Source organism: Sinocyclocheilus anshuiensis, unplaced genomic scaffold, assembly GCF_001515605.1.
Source record: "Sinocyclocheilus anshuiensis isolate Anshui unplaced genomic scaffold, SAMN03320099.WGS_v1.1 scaffold2260, whole genome shotgun sequence".
Lineage (NCBI taxonomy): Eukaryota > Metazoa > Chordata > Actinopteri > Cypriniformes > Cyprinidae > Sinocyclocheilus > Sinocyclocheilus anshuiensis.
In genome coordinates this window covers 245,468-266,908 of record NW_015547625.1, presented here as the reverse complement: position 1 = coordinate 266,908, position 21,441 = coordinate 245,468, and the positions used below count along the sequence as shown (strand labels likewise).

General features: G+C 37.7%; 2 protein-coding genes and 1 long non-coding RNA gene across 3 annotated transcripts in view; all 3 read left to right on the top strand.

The window, feature by feature from the left end:
• The window catches only part of LOC107701782 (caskin-1-like), a 53,028-nt gene extending 38,172 nt beyond the window's left edge, over nucleotides 1–14,856 (top strand). Inside the window, exons 11-22 of the mRNA XM_016503891.1 lie at nucleotides 3,632–3,871; nucleotides 5,094–5,195; nucleotides 6,530–6,729; nucleotides 7,013–7,094; nucleotides 7,422–7,531; nucleotides 8,503–8,613; nucleotides 8,866–8,967; nucleotides 9,175–9,313; nucleotides 10,373–11,328; nucleotides 11,602–12,235; nucleotides 12,560–13,376; nucleotides 13,489–14,856. Of these exons, the coding sequence (XP_016359377.1) occupies nucleotides 3,632–3,871; nucleotides 5,094–5,195; nucleotides 6,530–6,729; nucleotides 7,013–7,094; nucleotides 7,422–7,531; nucleotides 8,503–8,613; nucleotides 8,866–8,967; nucleotides 9,175–9,313; nucleotides 10,373–11,328; nucleotides 11,602–12,235; nucleotides 12,560–13,376; nucleotides 13,489–13,585 (3,590 nt within the window). The 3' untranslated portion in view covers nucleotides 13,586–14,856. The remainder of the gene's footprint in view (nucleotides 1–3,631; nucleotides 3,872–5,093; nucleotides 5,196–6,529; nucleotides 6,730–7,012; nucleotides 7,095–7,421; nucleotides 7,532–8,502; nucleotides 8,614–8,865; nucleotides 8,968–9,174; nucleotides 9,314–10,372; nucleotides 11,329–11,601; nucleotides 12,236–12,559; nucleotides 13,377–13,488) is intronic.
• A 2,692-nt stretch (nucleotides 14,857–17,548) lies between these two features.
• On the top strand, nucleotides 17,549–19,601 carry LOC107701774 (uncharacterized). Its single transcript, XR_001635683.1, has 4 exons — nucleotides 17,549–17,646; nucleotides 17,862–18,004; nucleotides 19,131–19,175; nucleotides 19,415–19,601. It is a non-coding gene; the product is annotated as an uncharacterized LOC107701774 (long non-coding RNA).
• Nucleotides 19,602–19,612: 11 nt separating this feature from the next.
• LOC107701770 (monocyte to macrophage differentiation factor 2-like) overlaps nucleotides 19,613–21,441 on the top strand; it is a 6,931-nt gene continuing 5,102 nt past the window's right edge. Inside the window, exon 1 of the mRNA XM_016503875.1 lies at nucleotides 19,613–20,099. Coding sequence (XP_016359361.1) covers nucleotides 20,086–20,099 — 14 coding nt within the window. The 5' untranslated portion in view covers nucleotides 19,613–20,085. The remainder of the gene's footprint in view (nucleotides 20,100–21,441) is intronic.

The window sequence follows — 21,441 nt, the reverse complement described above, 5'->3', positions numbered from 1 at the left end:
AGCACTCGTTGCTCGCTTTCTGTAGCCTATATCATTTTATTTTTAAGATTTATTTTTAATGCTTCTGTAAAGGACTAACGGCCGCATAGCCTATACACTGCAGAGTTTAAGGAGAGGCAATGGCACTTAACAGTAAAGTCATATCTAAATATGTTCTTTTCATTTATGAAGAATTAAGTATGTAGTTTATACACATTTGTTCAAAACAGCCTGGCAGATTTTTTTGTATTGTTTACAGGAAGGATGCGCATTCTTATCATTCTTCTGTTGCGCTGCTTGTCTATTTTTCTTCAAAGCACCAACTTAAATGCCTATTTTGGTTTGATTGCTTGTGTCACATGAGAAAATAAATAATTTTGCCTTACTGATGCAGTAGCCTATTTAATGCGGGTGCGGTTCAGGTCGCGGTCTTTATGTCAAACGGGTCGGGTACAGAATTAAATTGGTGCTGCACCAACTTAAAATGCCTATTTTGGTTTGATTGCTTGTGTCACATGAGAAAATAAATAATTTTGCCTTACTGATGCAGTAGCCTATTTAATGCGGGTGCGGTTCAGGTCTTTGTCAAACGGGTCGGGTACAGAATTAAATTGGTGCTGGCTGCTGTCGGATAAGGGGTCGGGTGTTCTGTTGTGTACTGCGGATGCAGGTTTACCTAACAGGACCCGTGCAGGACTTCGCTTTTAACTGCTTTGTGTCTCTCTGTCAGATAACCTCACGTGCATGATGCGCCATTTACTGGTATTTCCCGGTATTTCCCTAAACCGACACACAGCTCATATATTTTTCCACCACGGGGTGAGAACGTAAAGATTACGAAAACGATTATTTATTTTTGATAATTATTATTTTATTTCAGTTAGTTTTGCAATAACTGTTGTTAGTTTCGTTTTGTTTTAGTTTTTCATTTATTTTGATTTCTTTATTTTATTTCAGTTTACGAAAATGTTTTTTGACCAATCGTTTTCGTCTTAGTTTTAGTTTTCGTTTACGAAAATAACCTTGGCCTGCTGCACCCATGGTACGGCAGCAAAGTTCCTTGATTATTACGCCGGAATGAGAGTATAGTTCCTAGCCATATCGCAAATCACAACTTTTCATTTTCCGTCGGTCTTAGGTCACGATGTACTAACAGAAGGGTCAAGTTTTAAATAGGAAAAATATAGAAACTCTTTGGTCATTTTTGAGCGAGATGCTAACGGTCTAATCAGATTCAATGATCTATGCTAAGCTACAGCTAAAAGTGCTACCGCCAGACCCGGAGATCGGCTGAATAGATTCGAAAACGGTAAAACTCAACTGTTTAACTCTAGGGGAGTTGGAAAAAATAGTGGAGTGTTCCTTTAACACTTACACAGGATGCCAGATTGGGGATACGCAAGAGGAGAAAACACAATTGACAATGGAAGGTGACACGCCTTACACTGTAAGTTGAAAACTTGATTTATCCGCGTTTTAATATTCTTTTGGTCATAGAGCTTTTTAGATGGATACCAAGGCTTTTTAGGTCAGGTAGAATCTGTGATCTCTCACCCAGTTTGTTTGCTGGCTTCCATGGCTTCAATACGCTGTGATTTCCAACAACTGGCAACCCAGAATGTTGATGTACTATTGGGTAAATTGGCAGTGGGCGGAATCACACAGACCAAAACAAAAACAGACATTCCAACACAGAACACACATTTCAAAACAGAATAACTGGCTGTAGCATTGTTTTTTCAGAGAAACAAGTGTGAACTTTGCATAATATCTGCAAACATGTAATTTTTATGCATACTTTTATGCTTTAGTAGTAAAAAAACAAACAAATAAAAACAACAACCACAAAGAATACTGCAGCAACCACATTGCAACACATTAAAAAATCACCCTAAAAACCATATAGCAATAAATAAATAAATAGTTGAAATGTTTTTAAGTTGTAAACAAAATGAAATCTCTCACAATTATTGCATTTTCATAATTGATCATTGATTATTGCTGTCTGTATTTCAAAATATGTATTCATGCCCATAGTAGATGTGTGTGGATGTGTGGGTGGTCGTTCATTTGCTCTATATCCAACTGTATGACCAGTCAAGTGATTCTAATTAGAAGCGTCAGCTTGAAGAGATGAAAGAGGCAGTGATAAACAGGGCAGATGAGAGTGGCTCATCTATCTGTCACTGTTCGGTCATCTCTGAGTCCACCTTTACCATCGTTTCATGCCCTCATTTATTTTCCTTCAACTCACATCAGTGAATTCTCACTTTTGCACATTCACACACATGCAAACAGGTTTTCACACATTTATACATGCAAATCAGTGGCGGCTGCTGTTGCTTCTTGAAAGTGAAGAAACATCACTTATCAGTGTCAGAATATATATTCAGATTAAAAAAAAAATGTATTCTGGTGTCTGCAATTTGTTATGCATACTTCTCAAACTACTACTTATCCAATGCCATGGGTTGTGCCTTTGAGGCTGTGTTGGGCTGGTTGCAATCCAGTCCATATAAGAGAAGCTGCTAGGCAAGACCTAAAAATATAATAATTAAAAAGTAGGGCTGCACGATTAATCATAATAAAAAAAGTGGCTAAATGTGATTATCAACCTCTAAAAGGTTGCGATTTAATTAAATAAATATATGCGCTGCAGGTTTCAAAGTGAAGCGTGGCACTGTGTTTATGTACACGTGAGCAGCTCATGATCCAGTGTTTTTTAGTTTCTCGAAGTGGCTCAGTTTGAAGTAAATGCTGATCTACAGGAATTCATCCCTGCATATGCTCTGAGTTTGGGTCGCTTACTGTGCATTTGGGCAATATGAGCCAACCATATTTCCAAACTTGTAATGAGAAGTATATAAACTGACTGAGGTCAAAAAAAGAGAAGCTTCTGCGGTTTACCACCAAAAAATTCAGCAAATTTACCAATTTTATTGCCAAATTACTATTTTGATTTTCTTAAATACTTTTTACAGAGAAATATTAAAATAGCAATATATCTTACTTTAATATGAATTAATAAGACTACTACTGCTACTAATTATTATTATTATTTTTTATATATATATAGTCATATTTATATAATTACACAATTTATGGCCAAATTGTGCAGTTCCTCTTGGCAGATGAACATTGATATATGTACCATTAAAATCAGTACAGGTATGTGCCATAAACGCCCAGTGGGGCTCTATGAGCTGTGCGATTACAAAATTCATTGCTGGGTTTTACTTTACACGTTTTCTTCAATATTGAAATATGCCAATATTGAAATATATATTGATCGATGTACATAGGTGACGCTCCAACACACTTCCCGATCCCCATTATCTTCCTTTTTCATGCATGAATGTAGTCTGCATGCATAGCACATAGATCAGTTATAAATATGTTTTTGGCGGGAATGCATTGCAAGTATACTGTATGTTGTGGAAATAATATGCATGAGTATAGTTTTTAGTTTTTTTTATTTAGTTCAAGTGTACATAAGTTCATTTTTACCTTGCATGTTAACTTACTGGGTAAAGTTAAGCTCAACAATAGAGTTAGACATTTTTGCTTGAACATGTTTTGTTTTGTTTCCTTTCCTGTTTTTTTTGTTGTTGTTGTTTGTGCTTTTTTGGTGTTGCCGTTCTGTTGTACTCAGGTCCCTCAACCCAACAGTATCTTAAGATACAGATCCGTGCGCCAGCAATTGGTTCAGTTGTCATGGTGAACGGTGACTCCTCCCACATTTTTTCTCTGCCCCTCACTCCACCTCCCCCTCCTGCCCAGCCCCTTACCCATCAGCCCCTCTTCACCTCATTTGGCTATAATATGCCTACCTGCAGCACATTTGGGTATGAACCAGCCTCCTCCTGCTCAGAGGAGCCACAAAAAGAGACAGGTATAAACACAAACATAACACAGTCAGAAAAATATACACCCATCATGAGTGTATCATATCATACACCTGGCTTTTTTTCTTTTCTTTTTAAACTTCATGAGCATAGTAAAATGCATTAAACAGATGTGAATCTGAATGTCTTTGGCAAACTCGGATGTGAAAAAAATTAGAGATATTTGTGTGAATCGGACTAAACCTATCGAGAACATTTCCAGGTCATATTTCACCTCAAGAAAAAAGTTAAAAATCATATTTTTTAACCATTGTGACATTATTTTTATGTCAGTTACGCAACCGTCTCCCCAATTCTCTTTACCATGTAGTGCAAAAATTATCATAATGTGAAAAGGATTATTCAGCATTTTATGGTTATATATCATATACACTACTGTTCAAAAGTTCAGTGTTGCTAAGATAAAAAAAAAAAAAATAATCATTTTATTCAGTGAGGAGAAACTGGTGACAGTAAAAACATTTATAATGTTACAAAAATTATATTAATTCATAAATAATGTTTGAACCTTCTATTCATCAAAGAAACCTAAAAAAATATCTCCTTCAAAAATATTAAGCAGCAGTATGAATAATAAGAAATGTTTCTTGAGCAGCAAATGAACATATTAAAAGATAAAAGATATTGAAAGTAATGATACTGAAAATTCAGCTTTGACATCACAGGAATTAATTACGTTGTAAAATATGTTAAAATATAAATAATTGAACTTGTAATAATAGTTCATAATATTACTGTTTTTTCTGTATTTTATGTCAATTTAAAGAGATTTCTTTCAAATAGATTAAAAATATTACGACCCAGTTTTTTTTAACAGTAGTGTACTGTTTGTTGCACTGCCTTTTTATGAATATAAAAACAAAACAAATTGTATTACAGCACTTTTTCTGAAAACTGCTGTTTTACAGTAATTAGGAACTTTTTTGTTTCAGTACTAGACATAAAATTTCACAGCTAACTGGAGTTTTCTAATTCTGTAAGGGGTCTGAATATTTTTTGCATGAAACTGTATTTGCAAACATAACATATATTTTCATCAGCAAGGCTCCCAGATTACTGACGGATATGCTACAGTCCATTTAAACTGCCCTAAATTATCCCTTTGCTATCTGCTCCCTCAGTGTGCATCTGTGGTTGCCAATTAGGAGTTTGAAAAGTAATGTTTTTATTCTTACATCACTGTGTTTGTGTGTGACTGATATTTTTCAGGCTCAAGGGGATCCGTTTCCAGCCCTCATGGTTCTCCAACCCTTAGCGGCCAGCAGAGTGGCGCTAATGAGGAGATTTGGGTACTGAGGAAACCTTTAGCTGGTAAATGCAGTTTTTTATTGGACAGTTGATGTGACATACTATATGTTATCTAAAACTATATATATTTTTAATTATTCATATTATGTTTGCAGCATTTATTATGGTCTCATTAACTGAGAGACTACATGGAATATTTATGCATTTAAAAATATACACTACCATTCAAAAGTTTGAGATCAGTAAGATTTGTAATGTTTTTAAAGGGGTCATATGATGCTGCTAAAAAGAACATTATTTTGTGTATTTGGTGTAATGAAATGTGTTTATGCGGTTTAAAGTTAAAAAAACACATTATTTTCCACATACTGTACATTATTGTTTCTCCTCTATGCCCCGCCTTTTTGAAACGCGTCGATTTTTACAAAGTTCATCAGTCTGAAAAAGCGAGGTGTGCTTTGATTGGCCAGCTATCCAATGCGTTGTTATTGGCCGAATACTTCAAGTGTGAGATTGAAATGTTACGCCCCTCACATACTGTTGATGCCGTGTCCGGCCGTTTATGCACCAAGAGCTTGTAACACTCCAAGAGAAAGGAAAAATTGAAATCGCATCATATGACCCCTTTAAGATTATACTCACCAAGGCTGCATTTATTTGATCAAGTAAAACAAACAGTAATATTGTGAAATATTATTACAATTTTAAATAACCATTTTCTATTTTAATATACAGTCTTTTTTAATGATATTCTTTCACCAAAAAAAAAAAACAACAACAAAAAAAAACAATACCAACATTTTTAATATTAGTGTATAAATAAGTAAACAGGACTATTAAGTTCCAAACGTATTTATTTAATTATTTTGAATGTATGACCTTTTTCATACATAAAAATACAGCGATTTACATTGTCAAGATCCTAAAAGTTAAAAAAGCAGATAAAAGTAGTCCATATTGGACAATATTACAACTCTGCAGCCATACCATACCATAGTATGATGAAAAGACATTTAAGTTGTTTTTCATCGAAAATATCAACAAATCTCATTTGTGCATTCAATTACAGTGCTTCACGAGTTGTCGCACCACATATTTGGTTCGAATGCATCTCGTGATACATTGTGACAGCAATACGGATAAATGTTTTAATGCAACCCTAAATGACATTTGATTGTTTACGACAGAGGATGATCCAAAAACTTTACCTTATACATTCATATAAATTCAAATATGGTCATGTTATTTGTCAGCAACCCAAACACACGCTGAACTACTGAATGTGCATTTTGAATCTCTCATGTTTCTCTAAGTAGTTAAAGCAAAAATATGCACAAACATGGACATACTCAACAGTTTTTTGTGTGTTTTCTTGCATGATAACTTGTGTCTACCAGCAGGGGGCAGTGTTGGCAGTATGGGCAGCACAGGCAGTCTGACCAGTGGACGTTCATCTACTAGCGTACAAAGCAGTAATGCCAACGCTCACCTCACCAACTCACCTGTGCCCATGCCAACCACCCCCACGCACTCACCCGGGGTTAACACGCATGGCCTCAATGTCCCGGGACTGCATGCTCAGGCCGAGGGTGTGAAGGTGCGGCGCACACAAAGCCCAAAGATGCACACAAGGACAGATGTGTCTGTCTTTCTCTTTATTTCTCACATTACTGATCATGTGTGTGTGCATTTGTGTGTGAACACGCATGGCCTCAATGTCCCAGGACTGCATGCTCAGGCCGAGGGTGTGAAGGTGTGACACACACAAAGCCTATAAATGCACAAAGGACAGATGTGTGAAGTCTCTCTTTGTCTGTCTTTCTCTCTAGTTCTTTCTCAAATTATTGATCATGTATGTGTGCAATGTGTGTGTGTTTTAGCTGTTGGCCACGGTGCTGTCCCAGTCAGCCAAAGCAAAAGAACATCTTATGGACCAATCTCAGTCTTTAGATCCTAATTCAGGTACTGCGATATATATATATATATATACACCAGTATTCTCAGGAACTTAATTTTTCTCAGACATTTTAGTTACTTTTGTACATGTAATGGTGTCCAGGTGGTTTTTAGGGGATGTGTGAAGTAAGTAAAAGCAAAAGAATCTCAGAAAACTTTAAAAAACCAAAAACTATCTATCTATATATCTATCTATCTATCTATCTAGGTTTTATCCATGTCTCATTTGTACACATCTTATATGTCCATACTCATAAGCCCATACTACTATTCAGAGTCATAATAAGTAAAAATATAAAAATTGTTTTACATTTTTATTTTTTTCCCCCATAGTGTCTTCTCAGCGCACTCAGAGTGCATCTGCTGTCCCACGTCAGCAAAGGAAGAAACCCTTTGTGGATCCATTGCTGCAGAGGAAAGATGAAGCTTCAGCTGAGAACAAGGCAAGTGTGTGTGTGTCTGTGTGTGGTGGACCAGATTTGTTTATGTGAATCATAATGTGTCTATATTTGTCTCTTGGGTGGTCAGATACTTGGTGAGTGTTTTAATGAGAATGAATATAGTAAAACTTAAGGTTATACACTTTTAAACATACACTACTCTCCAAAAGTTTGGGGTTTGTATGATTCCTAAATGTTTTTAAAAGAAGTCTCCTATGCTCACCAAAGCATTGATAAAAAAAAATGTGTTGTGAAATATTATTAGAATTGAAAGTAACTGTTTTCTGTTATCCTCTAGAAATAATTCTAATATGTTGATTTGTTGCTCAAGAAAGATTTATTGTTATTAATGCTGTAAACAGTTGTGCTGCTTAGTATTTTTGTAGAAAATGTGATGCTTTTTCAGGATTTTTTCACCAATAGAAAGTTCAAAAGAGCATTTATTTGAAATAGAAATCTTTAATATTAACATTATAAATGTCTTTACTCTCACTTTCGGTCAATTTAATGCATCTCTGCTGAATAAAGATATTAATTTCTTTAAAAAAAATCGTACTGACCCCAGTTATTTGAAAGATTGTGTGAATTCTAATAAATATAACATATTATGATAATTTTTTAGTCAAAGCTGTTGCTGTGTTAGTAAGTTGGCACCATCATTGTATCAGATTAAAATACCATAGTACCTTGATGTATTATAATGATGAATGATTACTATATTTATATGTTAGCGTTTATATCAAGGTATTTTAAAGAATATATCCTACAGTAGTATTGCCATGATACTTTTTGGGTAGTAAAGTAAGATTTTTAAGGAAGTATGTTATTTGCTGCCACACAGTGGTTATAGTGTGGACTGCCTGACACACTTTGATAACATATCTGGACTTGGAATCATGAATCTGTCAAAGGAATGTCTGAATTATTGATGCATTTCTGTTTTTCCCTGCCGTGTATGTGTGTGTGTGTTTTAGAGCTCAGAGGCTGTTGTTGAATGGCTCACTAGTGCACAGCTGCAGTTCTACACAACAAACTTTCTCACTGCTGGTTATGACCTGCAGACCATAAGCAGAATGACACCAGAGGTAATGCAAACACACAAAGCTCAGATAAACGCTGTCAATCATCATTCCTTGTGTCTGTGTGAGCATTTAATACATATGATGCAAAGTCTCTTGAAATATTAAAATGATGTATTCTTTATTCTATTAAAGACAGAATCGACGTTGCATTCTGTAACTATATATGCATAGTGACCCCAATATTTACAATTATTCTAACTGTTTATATCAATTTTGAGATTTTATAAGCTGTGTGTATGTGTGTGCACCCCACAGGACCTCACTGCTATTGGAGTGACAAAACCAGGGCACAGGAAGAAAATGCTTTCAGAGATCAGCAAAATAAACATCCCAGACTGGATACCTCAAGAGAAACCTGTAAGAGAAAAAATTTGTCTATTTTTAAGTCTCTTATCAAATATGTACATTTATAAAGTTATATTTTAGAACATGGTTATCAGGCCTTACATGAAATTCATGCTCATTTTTTTTATATAAAGTGGTTTGCTGATTATACAGTATTTATATACTCACATGTACAATTTTATGTGATGTGTAATGTGAACTTGCTGTTGCATCTTATAGTCAAATCTGGCCGAGTGGCTGTCGGCAGTTGGTCTCAATCAATACTACCAGACATTGGTTCAAAACGGCTATGACAATATGGACTTCATTAGTGATATTACCCTGGAGGACCTAAAAGAGATCGGCATCACTAAACTAGGCATGTATACTACACATACTTATGTTTACATTTAGAATTTATGCAGAAAAGACTGGCATGAATGATCACCAGTATATTGTGTTTTGGATGGAGGCATGTTGGTGCTGGTGTGCCCAACCAGTCTTCTTATCTAGCTTAACCAGCTAGACTTCCTTGATCAAGCAGCCTCATGAACTACATTTTGCTACTAAATATCATGAGGAATAGGATGATATTTGAATACTCCAAAGCATGGATGTTGAATAAGTTGGATATCAGATGAATATCCTATGTGTTGTTTAGCCATAAAGTCTATGTTTCTTCTTTTTGTTTTCTACATTCTTCTGTGGTGGTATGAGAACTTTCAAGAAGATGCTGGCACACCTCTTTTGTCAGCACTTGACTTAAACCACAATCAGGCCTGATTGCCAAATCCTTGGCATGACTCAGGGTACCAGGTGCCATTGATACTGTTCTAATAATTCATGCTGGTCTTTTCAGCAGGGAAAAGCTTACAGGCTGAACCTAACAGACAAAAATAATAACTTTCCACCTCTGCCTTTTCTTTCCCACCAAGGACACCAAAAGAAGTTGATGTTAGCCATCAAACGACTGAGTGAATCTCCAGAAGCAGACATTGCCATATTCTGTAACTATATATGCATAGTGACCCCAAAAATATTTTGAGACTTTCAACACAAAATATCATTATAACATTCAAATAATTTAGAGAGTGACTTAAGTGCCCTTATTATTTTTGGGTCCACTTTACTTTATAGGGACAGTCAGAATAGTAAAATACATAATACATTTTTGCAAATAGTTCTTTAATTGTTTTATCATTCTTCTGTGGTGGTATGAGAACTTTCAAGAAGATGCTGGCACACCTCTTTTGTCAGCACTTGACTTAAACCACAATCAGGCCTGATTGCCAAATCCTTGGCATGACTCAGGGTACCAGGTGCCATTGATACTGTTCTAATAATTCATGCTGGTCTTTTCAGCAGGGAAAAGCTTACAGGCTGAACCTAACAGACAAAAATAATAACTTTCCACCTCTGCCTTTTCTTTCCCACCAAGGACACCAAAAGAAGTTGATGTTAGCCATCAAACGACTGAGTGAATCTCCAGAAGCAGACATTGCCATCAAGGAGAGCCAGTTAGAAGAAAGCACAGATTCAAAACAATCATTAGAAACCAGCACAGAACCAGATGAGAGCTCTGTCCCCTCTGTTCGTATACGTAAAAGAACAGAGGGACGTTCGGAGGGGCGTAGCTCTCCCCGGCACAGCACCCAAGGGCGGGGCATACAAAGAGCTAATGCCCCTCCTCCTCTGAAGAAACCCAGCTCAATTGAGAGTCCCACCCCAACACCTCCACACACCCCTACTAAAGGCAGAACTTCATCTTCTGCTTCAAATTCTCCTTCACACATTCCTTCCTCCCCGCTAAAAACACAGAGCAGGGCTAGAGGGCCTTGCGACTCTCCTCGTTCGCATGCTCACGCTCGTACTGTCCCCCTACTTTGCCTACCGCCTGAAAGAGAAACCGAAGAGGGCAATAGTCAAACTCTGCCCCAGCCAAGACGCGGACAGTCCATTGTTACTGATGCTGAGCATGACTTACCCATGCCAGACTCCTCTGTGAAATACGCCACACTAGGTGGACATAGGGTTACACCCAGCAGCTCTTCGAGAGCCTCTAGTGAAACTCTTGACATCAACAGTGTCAATCGCAGTCAGTCATTCGCCACAGCTCGGCCGCGCAGACGGACTCGTCCTCCAACTCCACCAAAACGTTCATGCTCTTCCATTTCCACTGGTAACCTGGCTGATGAGGCTGCAGCAGATGATGCAAGGTCTAGTGAAAATAGGGCTAACAATTTGCTACTCAATGTGACATACAGGGAGCGCAGACGTAGTGACTGTGGCATTGCCTCCGAAAAAACTTCATCTGGGGGCAGCGTAAGAGACATTGCTGCCATGCTTGAAATGTCCAATCTCGGAAGCAGTGGTAAAAGAAGTGGTTATCTGCAGGTAATTGTTTTAAGCTACCATAGCTAATGCACAATGGTCCAGTGCTTGTTTTAACAGAATTTTTTTTTTTATCTTACAATGCCGTTAAAATCAATTCACAAATTAAAATGTTCTGTATAGAAATACATGAGCTTTCATATTTTTTCTGATACATACAGTACACCATGTAACTGGATAGACAAAGTAACTAGGAACTATGCAATGCAATTACATTTTGAATAGTGAGTGAGTACTGATGCCCAGCTCGGTTTTGATGTTTTACCTGTTCCCCAGGCAAGCCATAACCTCCTGCGGCAGAACCGTGAAGTTCTGAATTCTGACGCAGATAGTCGCCGCCGCACAATCAGCGAATTTTATGACTCTCATAAGCAGCCTGATGATGATGTACGAAAGGAAGAGATGAACCGAGTCATGCAGGACTCCACACATCATAGACCAGCACCTCGTGAAACCCAACCAGTTAAACAGGCCCCTGAACCACGTCCACGTTCCATGATCACTCATCTGGAAGCGGGAGTTTCCTCTCTGCCACAAGAGGAGTGGTCACGAATGGATGCCACAGCAACTTTGAGAAGACCACGACCCCCACATCACTCAGATAGTGAACATTTTAACCTGACAGAAACAAGTACTATAAAGCGAAGGCCCAAAGCATTGGCTCCACCACAGAGTAATGGCACTGAAGGAAATGGGCCAGAGAACTTTCAGAGAAGGCCTGTATCAGAAGCTTGTGTTGGAGATGGTGGTAGGGAGGAAGAACTGCATCATGATGGCTTTGGCTCTCTTCCCAGACAAATACTAAAACCCCTAGTTTCACCTAAACCAGGAATGGCCCTTCGAAAACCAGATCCCCCAACTCCTACAAGGAGGGTTCCCTTACCTGGACCAGAAGGTCAACATAGCCCAGGTAACAATGCAATCTAATAGATCATTAATTTTCTCATTTTTTCCTCACTCTTTGTCCTGCAGACTGGTTCGTCTGTAGCAAACTAGCAAGTAAGTATAAACCAGTCTAACAAGCAAAAATAGAAATTCATCCATGCATGAAGTTCCTGGGTATTTCTTTATAGTTGCTCAAGGAAACCAGATCTCTGCTTAGCTTGTATCTCGCATTTAAATAGCCAGATAGCAATAGACACCTTCCTGATTTATGGTTAATGTAGTAAAAAGACTTTTATGAAATGATTTGGACAAGTTTTATATTTTGTTTTTTTTGTTTGTTTCTATATAGTGGAGGTTAAGAAAGTCCCACCTCCAGTATCTCCCAAGCCAAGTCTGCCTCCTACACTGCCCAAACCGGTAAAAATCAAACCAATCCATACAATCGGAACTCTTGGCTCTCCTCAGGCAGATGTTCTCAGTCCATCCAGTGCCTCCTTCAGCCAAGCTCCATCTGAGCAACTGGAGCATCCACCACAGACTTTGAGCCCAGTCACCCCAAAACCAATGGATGGGAGCATGCTTTCCCCACGTGCAGCAACGTCTCCAGCTCAGAGCCCACAGACTCCTCAGACACCCCAAACCCCACAAACACCTTCTACACCAGGTTCAGGATCAGCTCCAGTGAAGCCCCCGAGGTCTTCCATGGCTGGTCTCTCAGTGGACATCCCAAGCCCTCTGGAAGTAGAACTGCCTGGAATGGATGTGCAAAAGAAGCTAAGAGAAGTAGAGAAACAAAGAGAGGAAGATGATGGTAGGAGGCAAGAAAGAATAGAGGAAGTTGGAATTGCTAGAATGGAAAGGACAGGTCTGATCCAGGTGGATCAAATGTTTCAAGGTGAACAAGGCCTGATTTCAGATACAGGGGAGGGAGCAGGACCGGTGGTAATGAGAAGGAGGAAGGTAGGTGTAGCCAGACAGACACCAGTAGAGGGTGAACCACAAGATGGAGAAGGAAAGACAGAGGTGGAAAGCCAAGGGTTACTGAAGGTTGCTGAAACAGGGGGCTCTGCTGTGGGGGACATGGTACAACTCAGACTGGAGGAGACCAGTGCATCCCTGGCTGCTGCTCTGGAAGTAGTGGAGGAGAAGATTAAGAAGGATGACAGGTACAAACACTAAACAAATAATTTTCTTCAAATCATCTTTCTTCTGATGATGTTACTTGTTGAAATCTCTTCCATTCTGTTTACTCTAGTTTCTCTTTCTTTTCCTCTTCAGCTCCATTGTGGACAACAAGAGCACAGTCAACATTCTCGATGACATTGGCAGCATGTTTGATGATCTTGCGGATCAGTTGGAGGCCATGTTAGATTAAAAGCCCAAAGGTAAACCAGATTCCATAGGGAGTGTGACACACTTAAGCTTCTTGAAGTTTCTCAGTGAGGACCACCAGGATGCCATCTCAGCAGGATTGGAAACTCAATAGGGCAAATGAATCTCTTCCATTCCGACATGTTTAAAAGTCAAACTACAACTGAGCATCTCTAAGAAAAAGCCTAATTGTTGACTAATGTTTTTCTCAAACCCTTTCATTCTCCACCAGCCTTTCCTCTAGTGGCCAGAGTAGGTACTGCAAGTATGTATCCTGACCTGCTGTCATGCTGCTTCCAGAGATAAGCACAAAATTAAGAGAAACTATGTGACAAGCTTTCTAGATATTATTTAAGCAGAGAAATGCTAGTATGTATGAGTGTGTGTATATGTGTGCACTACATGTTGGGTGAGAGTTGAATATCGATGAATATTTCTCTTGATGGCAGTGGTAAGAGCAGTAAAGGTAAGTCGTTTTCTCTTATATGATGTTAGGAAGCTGTGTTGTTCTTTTCCACATCTCTGCTGAGAGCTTGTCCACATTGTAAAGGGGAACTTTGAATTTCACCTTGTGGTCTTCAGCTGGAAAATGTACTAAACACTTGGTTTGGACTAAATATATGAAGAGCACAACCCTATTTATGACCCTGAAGATATTCAGACTTTTTTGGACTATTTTGTGCAAGATTTCTTTGTTCCCTTGAAGTATAATGAAGAAAAGCTTTGGACTTGAAAAGGTATATTGTAATCTTTATGTATGTTATTATTGTTGTTGCTGTTGTTGTTGTTGTTGTTGTTGTCAGTGTGTGTGAATGTTTGACTGTGTAGTGTAGTTCTTGCATTGACAAATCCCACCCTGCCCATGGTATAATACATAGATATAGACAGAATTCAGAATAAGATGCTGGAAAGAGTAGTGTATATATGACATATAGGTTATAGTTATCATTGATAGTCTAGAGTATGGAATGCATCAATATGGAATGCTACAGACACCTGCTCATTCCTAATGTGCTCTAATAAGTGTTTATGTGTGTGTGTTTGGAGGGGAGGTCAATTTGAGAGTGAGAGAATTAGGAAGTGTATGTTTATAGTTTTGGGAAAGAGACTATATGTTTGTTTTCTTTTACAAAAAATGTGCCATGTTTTTGGACATGGTACCATGGTATTTTTGAAGTAGCTTGGATGATCATGTTAATTCTACAGTACATGTATATGGTAATCATACAGTACTGTTGTATTACCATCTGATACCTTAGTACCACCACAGTACTTTTTTTGTAAGGGCTGAGTGTGTGTTAATCTCTTGGACAGTGCAATTATTCCTGTTTTGTCGTGCAAACAAAAAAAGGCTTGCTGACAGGAGAAGTTGCATATTCTGTACAAGTGGCTAAAATTAGATAATATAAAACTATGTCATCACAAGATGTATAAGACTACAGAGCAATATTTTTTATCCATGCACCATGTTATTAATTTTAGCTTTATAAGTGATACTTTAAAACCAGCCATCTGGGATACAACGGAACTGAACATTTTCCGACAATCATGACAATGTTGTCCTTGATTATGACCCTGCAAAGTCAATGGAATAGATGTTGGAGTATGAAATCGTTTACAGTGTAAAACTGTGTAATAATCAGTTGTAATTTTGTGTAAACCTTCAGATGGCAAATGTGTTTGTTTGACCCTGATGAAAAAAAATATCATCAAAGACCTCTTCCATGTAAAAACCATTGCGAATATGTGGAATTATTATAAATAAATTGTTATGAATATAACCACAGTGGCATCCGACAGTTTGGTCATGCATTTTTTTTTTTTTTTTTTTTTTTTTTTAAACGGCCATTTATATTTTGGTTTGAATCATATTAAGGAATGTTATTAAACTTTTGTTTGAGGTAGTTTGGAATATGCATAAGCAAATGATTAATAATTAGTTATAGAATATTTACAGTTTTCTTCCACAAATAATATCCAAATTTATCTAACAAAAATCACATTAAGTTAACCATGTTGTTTTATTCTCCATAAACATTGCAGATCCATATACCACAAAAAGTGGTTGCAGTGTGCCATTATATGCTATATTGCTGGTCAGGATGTTTTTTTTTTCACACAAAATAGTGCTAACATTTCTTTAATAACCTAGATGTTTTATCATGTATTCGGTTAAAATGGCAGTGACTCTTAGGGAGTAATGTAGTAGGCCCCCCAAAACCTCTGGGCCACCTGTACTCAGTCCCATTCTCCTGGCTGTTGAATGACCCAAAAAGCATGACTTGTGAAGCAGCCAATGATATCATCTTTTGAATCACACACCTATAGTAGAGGTGCCTCAAGCATTTAAAAGAGCTCATATGGACTGGTTTGCACATTCTGTAATTCAGCACTCCAGACAAGTCATGCCACAATACAGATTGCTTGTACAACATTTTTAATATTCCTAAGTGATCTTAAGGGATTTAGAGTCTCGAGGGGAGAATCAAGACATTTGTTTCTCTAGCTATTTCACAATGTACCAATTCAGAGAAATTAACATTTTAATGTTTATGCATTTATGTATTTATTCCAGGTTATTTGATATTTCTAAAAAAAAAAAAACACATCTCAGTTACCTCCTTTGGTGCCTTGTAAATAGGATATTATCAGATAACATGTTTAAAAGTGAAAATGAAAGTTTGCATGCCCGAAGCTAAATAAATCACCATCTGATTATTACTGGTGCCACACTAAGAGACGGAAGAACATAAGAAGAACACATAGTGTCACGGAAACGGGTGTGTGGAGGCAGGCAGGACGACGAGGACGACAAGGATTCCAATAATGACATTTATTGTAGACACAACAAGGCAGGTTCAGGTAGGTGGGACACACACTCGGGGTAACATTAACAATAACCGACACCAATGCTCAGACAGACAGGAACTAATATGGGGTGAATAATTAGAGGCAGACAGGTGAGCACAATGACGGTGATTAACTAATGATTAGACGGGCTAAACCAACACAAAGGGAAGAAACCACAACAAACAGTCCACAGGGGTGTTACACATAGCAATTCTCCTTATATTTATTGCCTCTCTGTTGAATTTACATAACATTGGTGCTTTATCATACAGATAAAAAAGGAAGATAAACAATGGGGAGGATCACAATCAAAAGAAACAACATTGGATAAGTTTGACCAGGCAAGAATATGTCAAACAGCCATGAAATATTAGAACAAAAACTCTCCATTGTTGTTGTATTTTATTTGTCTTTTCATCATCTTGAAACACTTCCATTCAGGTGGAGCAGACTAACACTCATTTAAATGCATAAATGTCTTTAAGAATAACTTACATAATGTGCTGAATCAAATGTGACATTAAATGTTGAAGGTCTCACTACCGTATTGACAGTGGCACGACTACAGCAATTTCAAGTTCTTGACTTTCACTTCTTTCTTCTTCTTCACAGATACATTATTCTGGTTTTATGTTAGACTGAAACACACACACACACACACACACACACACACACACACACAGGAGCAGCATGAAGCAGCACTGTATGGAGGAGCGTCTCCAAACACTACTCTAGAGCACTCACAGCACTGCACCTATCTCTGCTATCTGAGACTCTGAGCCGCACAAACACTGCAGGGGGTCACCTGGAGCAGCATGAAGCAGCACTGTATGGAGGAGCGTCTCCAAACACTGCTCTAGAGCACTCACAGCACTGCACCTAGGAGGTTGTACAAGTAGTTTTGAGAATTTAATTTCTGATTTGAGAAATGCACCAAAGCGACTGAGAAAAACTAATAAAAATAACTTGTTATTGGATACTTGTTATTTTGGGGTCAATGTCTGTATTTTATGCAAAGACTCAAGCCAACCAGCAGAGGGAATACAAGAGCTTTGAACGCATCTTTGATACGCTAGTGGAGGGCACAAATAAGACTTCTTATAAAAACCGTGGCATAAAGTCAATCCTTCGTCTTTATTCAGCGAACTTTTGTGTGGTGAGAATGTTGCAGTGCAACATGTCCTCTTCAGAAAGTTGCTTTGTGATTGCAATCATGTAAGTACTCTTCTTTCGCTGTCAGTTTAGTACCTCAACGCTCTCTTAATAAGGCAATGATAATGATTTAAGACCATCACTAAAGATTGAGTAATGATGTCTAAATTTAAGGTCTTCGTTGCGTGTGATTTCGTTGAACTAGATTTTCGTTTGAGATGCTTGAGTTGGGTTTACTCATGAACTGCATGTTAAACTTCTCTATATTCTGGTTGTAGAGTTTCCAGTCTGCCTCGTGATGGGACTGATGAAGCACGTGGCCTCGGATGATTCGCGAGATAGGCGTTTTAGGCTGTTGAACATCTGCGTTTGATGCATCGATTATAAATCGTAATGAACGCAACGAAGGGTTAAGTTAGTGGTAAGTGAATTAAGCTTGGTCCACACACTTGGTCTTGAATAAATGTGACCGAGTTGGAGCCGCTGATGACTTCTAATACTTTTCTGACACCTCGTATGAACGCTGTATTACAGCAGCTGATTATAAATTCTAGTCTGAGGCTCTTTTGCTTGACAAATGTGGTTTTTGTGAGTATGGTACAATATATATATCCCTTTTTCACCATGTTAGAGATTTTGGAAATTTGTAGAGTTTAGTCTTGTTAGCCTAGATGGATCCAGGCCCATTATTGTGTATACTAATGTGGTTCTATAACTTGAATTAGGCTACCATATGATATACAAACGTGAATAAGCCCCGCCCCATTTTGTGTGAAATTGAATCCCACTTAGCAACTTGCTACAATATACATGGAAATTTATTGGTCAAAATGTGGAAACTTTGACTTGTGGTGTGTGGCATTTAAAGGGGTCATATAATGTTTTTTTTAAAGATCATTATTTTGTGTATTTGGTGTAACAGAATGTTGACGCTTTAATGTTCAAAAAACACATTATTTTTCAAATACTGTACATTATTGTAGGTCCTCTATGCCCCGCCTCTCTCAAAAGCTTCGTTTTCTACAAAGTCCCTCCTTCCGACAAGTGCAGTCTGCTCTGATTGGCCAGCTGACCCAGTGCATTGTGATTGGCCGAACACCGCAAGCACTCGTCGGAAATGTAACGCCCCTTACCATAATCGCGAGCTTCAGCTTTCAAAATAAATGTAAAGACGGAGCCCGAAAGGGGAACAGAGTCGCGTGACAGACGCAGTGATGAAGCTGGTATGTGTTTGCAGTACACAAGCCACGGTTAAGACTGCTGACTCCACTGTGATGTGACCCCTCGCTCTCGCTCTCTCTCTCTCGCGCTCTCGCGCGCACACACACAATGCGGAAAACTCCGCATTTGAACAGTCAATAGCAAATACTTAAACTAATAACAAAACAGTAGCTGATTCAGAAGCGCCAGATTGTCATAGCGAAGTCAGAATTACCTCCTTTCCTAGGTTCACCAAACGGTCGTCCATAAAATGCATTGCTGTTCTGTTGCAAGTGCCCCTTTAAGGTACGATGCTTGTTACTAATGTTCCTTTGTGTTTCTATCAGCTTTCACCGATGGTAAGAGTGTTAGATGGTGTGGCTTCGTAAGAGGTGAGACCCTTTCATTTTCTACCCCTTTTTTTTCTTTTTTTCTTTGTGGTTCGTTTCAGTCCAATAATCTTGTGTATATATGATACCCTGTTAGTGACTATTGTTTTTAGCATGTGGTGGTTGTAATGAATTGCATTTATAATGGCATAGATTCGTACAAAGACTGGAGTAATGAGAAGCCTAGATGTATGCTTTGATATGGTGCACCTTTTATATCTTGGTTATTTTTTTATTTGCAGATGTAAGAAGACCAAGTCCATTTGGTGGTATACAGTTTGGAAAGTGCTCTTCTGCGTGTTACTAATGTGCAAATGTAATTTTAAAACACTGAATATAGTGTTACAGAATTTTGTATGTGCTTTTTAGATGTATGGATAAATGTCTTAATAAAAATGTGAACAAAACCTTAATTTGTGTTGTGTATAGTTATCTGGTAACTATAATTTAAGAGATACTAGAGTGGTTAGTTTCATTAATCTGTATTGTGGTGGTCTCCTTGTAGGTTTGATGTCTTAACATAAAATAATGCACATCGATAAATGGTGTCTATACCATTATGAGTCTTATTTAAATAAAAAAAAAAAAACTTTGCTAGCAAATGCTAGAACATATGGCATGCGTCCAATATCTGAGTGAATGCACTGATCTAATAGACAATACATTGTATAAACCCAGCATCCTACACGGATGATCCACTCGTTTCTGCCGGCAGGAAGACCGGAGTCCTGAGACCGTTACTTGTTCTCTACTTCCGGATTACTGCTCATAATGCTCGCTCAGTTGTATAGTTCATCACCCGAATGATATTTAAGAGCGATTGTTTTGTAGATTAGTGTGTATCTGGAAGACGAGCTCTGAACTACGTTTTCATCTACACAAGCAACCGTTGGAGTTAACGTTACGCGTTTAAATGGAACTTGTAAGGTGAGTAAATGTGCTGTCGTCGGAGATGAAATGTGAAATTTATTTAGCGACAGTTCTTTTTTTTTTTTTTTTTTTTTTTTTTTTTTTTTTTTGGTCTAGAGCTGTCTTTTGTGGTGACGCGCAACAAAGAGGTTAAATGATGCGTGCAGTGTTTGCACGAAAATGTAAATCTTTGTCGTTAAACGTATACGTGCCGATTCTGGGAAGTCGCGTTATGTTTATACCATGGTAATTTCCTATAAACAAGCGTCGTGGATCATCAATAAAAAAAAAAACCGCGACGTTCCCTGAACAGATTTGCGTGTTGTCTGATGTTTGAGGGAGTGGTAGAAAAAGACGAGAGTTTTAATGTTTTTTAACGAACAGTTGTGACTTATTGTTCAGATTCGACCATAAACGTAAACCGGGATCACAAGAGATCAAACTCTCAGGGATTCACCGTGTACGAGCAGCTGGCATCTGGATCAGCTCGGTTCATTATTCCTGGCTTCGTGAGGATGTGGTAATGGGAAGAGACGCATTTTGAGTGATGCTGGACTGGCTCTTATGGTTTCAAGTTAACATCGTTTAGGCTCAATGTTTTTATGGCTTGACGACGTGACTTAAGTCAAAAAAAAAGGTAAAAGGTGCTTTTGACTTTTTTTTTCTTTTCTTTTGAGCTTATAATAGAAATGTCTGGGTGGTGTTATACAAACAAGACAAAATCTAATTGAAAGGCTGACATTCTTGAGGGGAAAACGTGAAGAACTGTCCAAATTATTATTATTTGAGTTAAGCTTTAAAATATTAATATTTAAAACGGAGAACTGTAAGAGTGAATCAGATTGTTTTGATATTTTATAGATATTTGGGAATAACACTTTAATAACACAGATATAACAAAGGAATAACACAGTAATAACACAGGATTAACCCAGTAATAACAGTAATAAAGCAGTAATAACACAGGAATAACAGTAATAATAGAACTTACTCGGGAACACATTAATAACACAGTAATAAAACAGAAGTAACACAGGAATAACACAGTGACAACAGAAATAACAGGAATAACAAAGTAATAACACAGGAATAACAGAATTAACACATCAATTAACACAGTAATAACACAGGAATAACAAAGTAATAACACAGTAATAACACAGAAATAATTCAGTAATAACACAGGAATAACACAGGAATAACACAGTAATAATAAAAATTACTCGGAAATAACACATTAATAACACAGAAATAATACAGGACTAACACAGGATTAACTCAGTAATAACACTAATAACGCAGTAATAACACACAGAAATAACACAGATAACACAGTAATAACACAGGAATAACACATGAA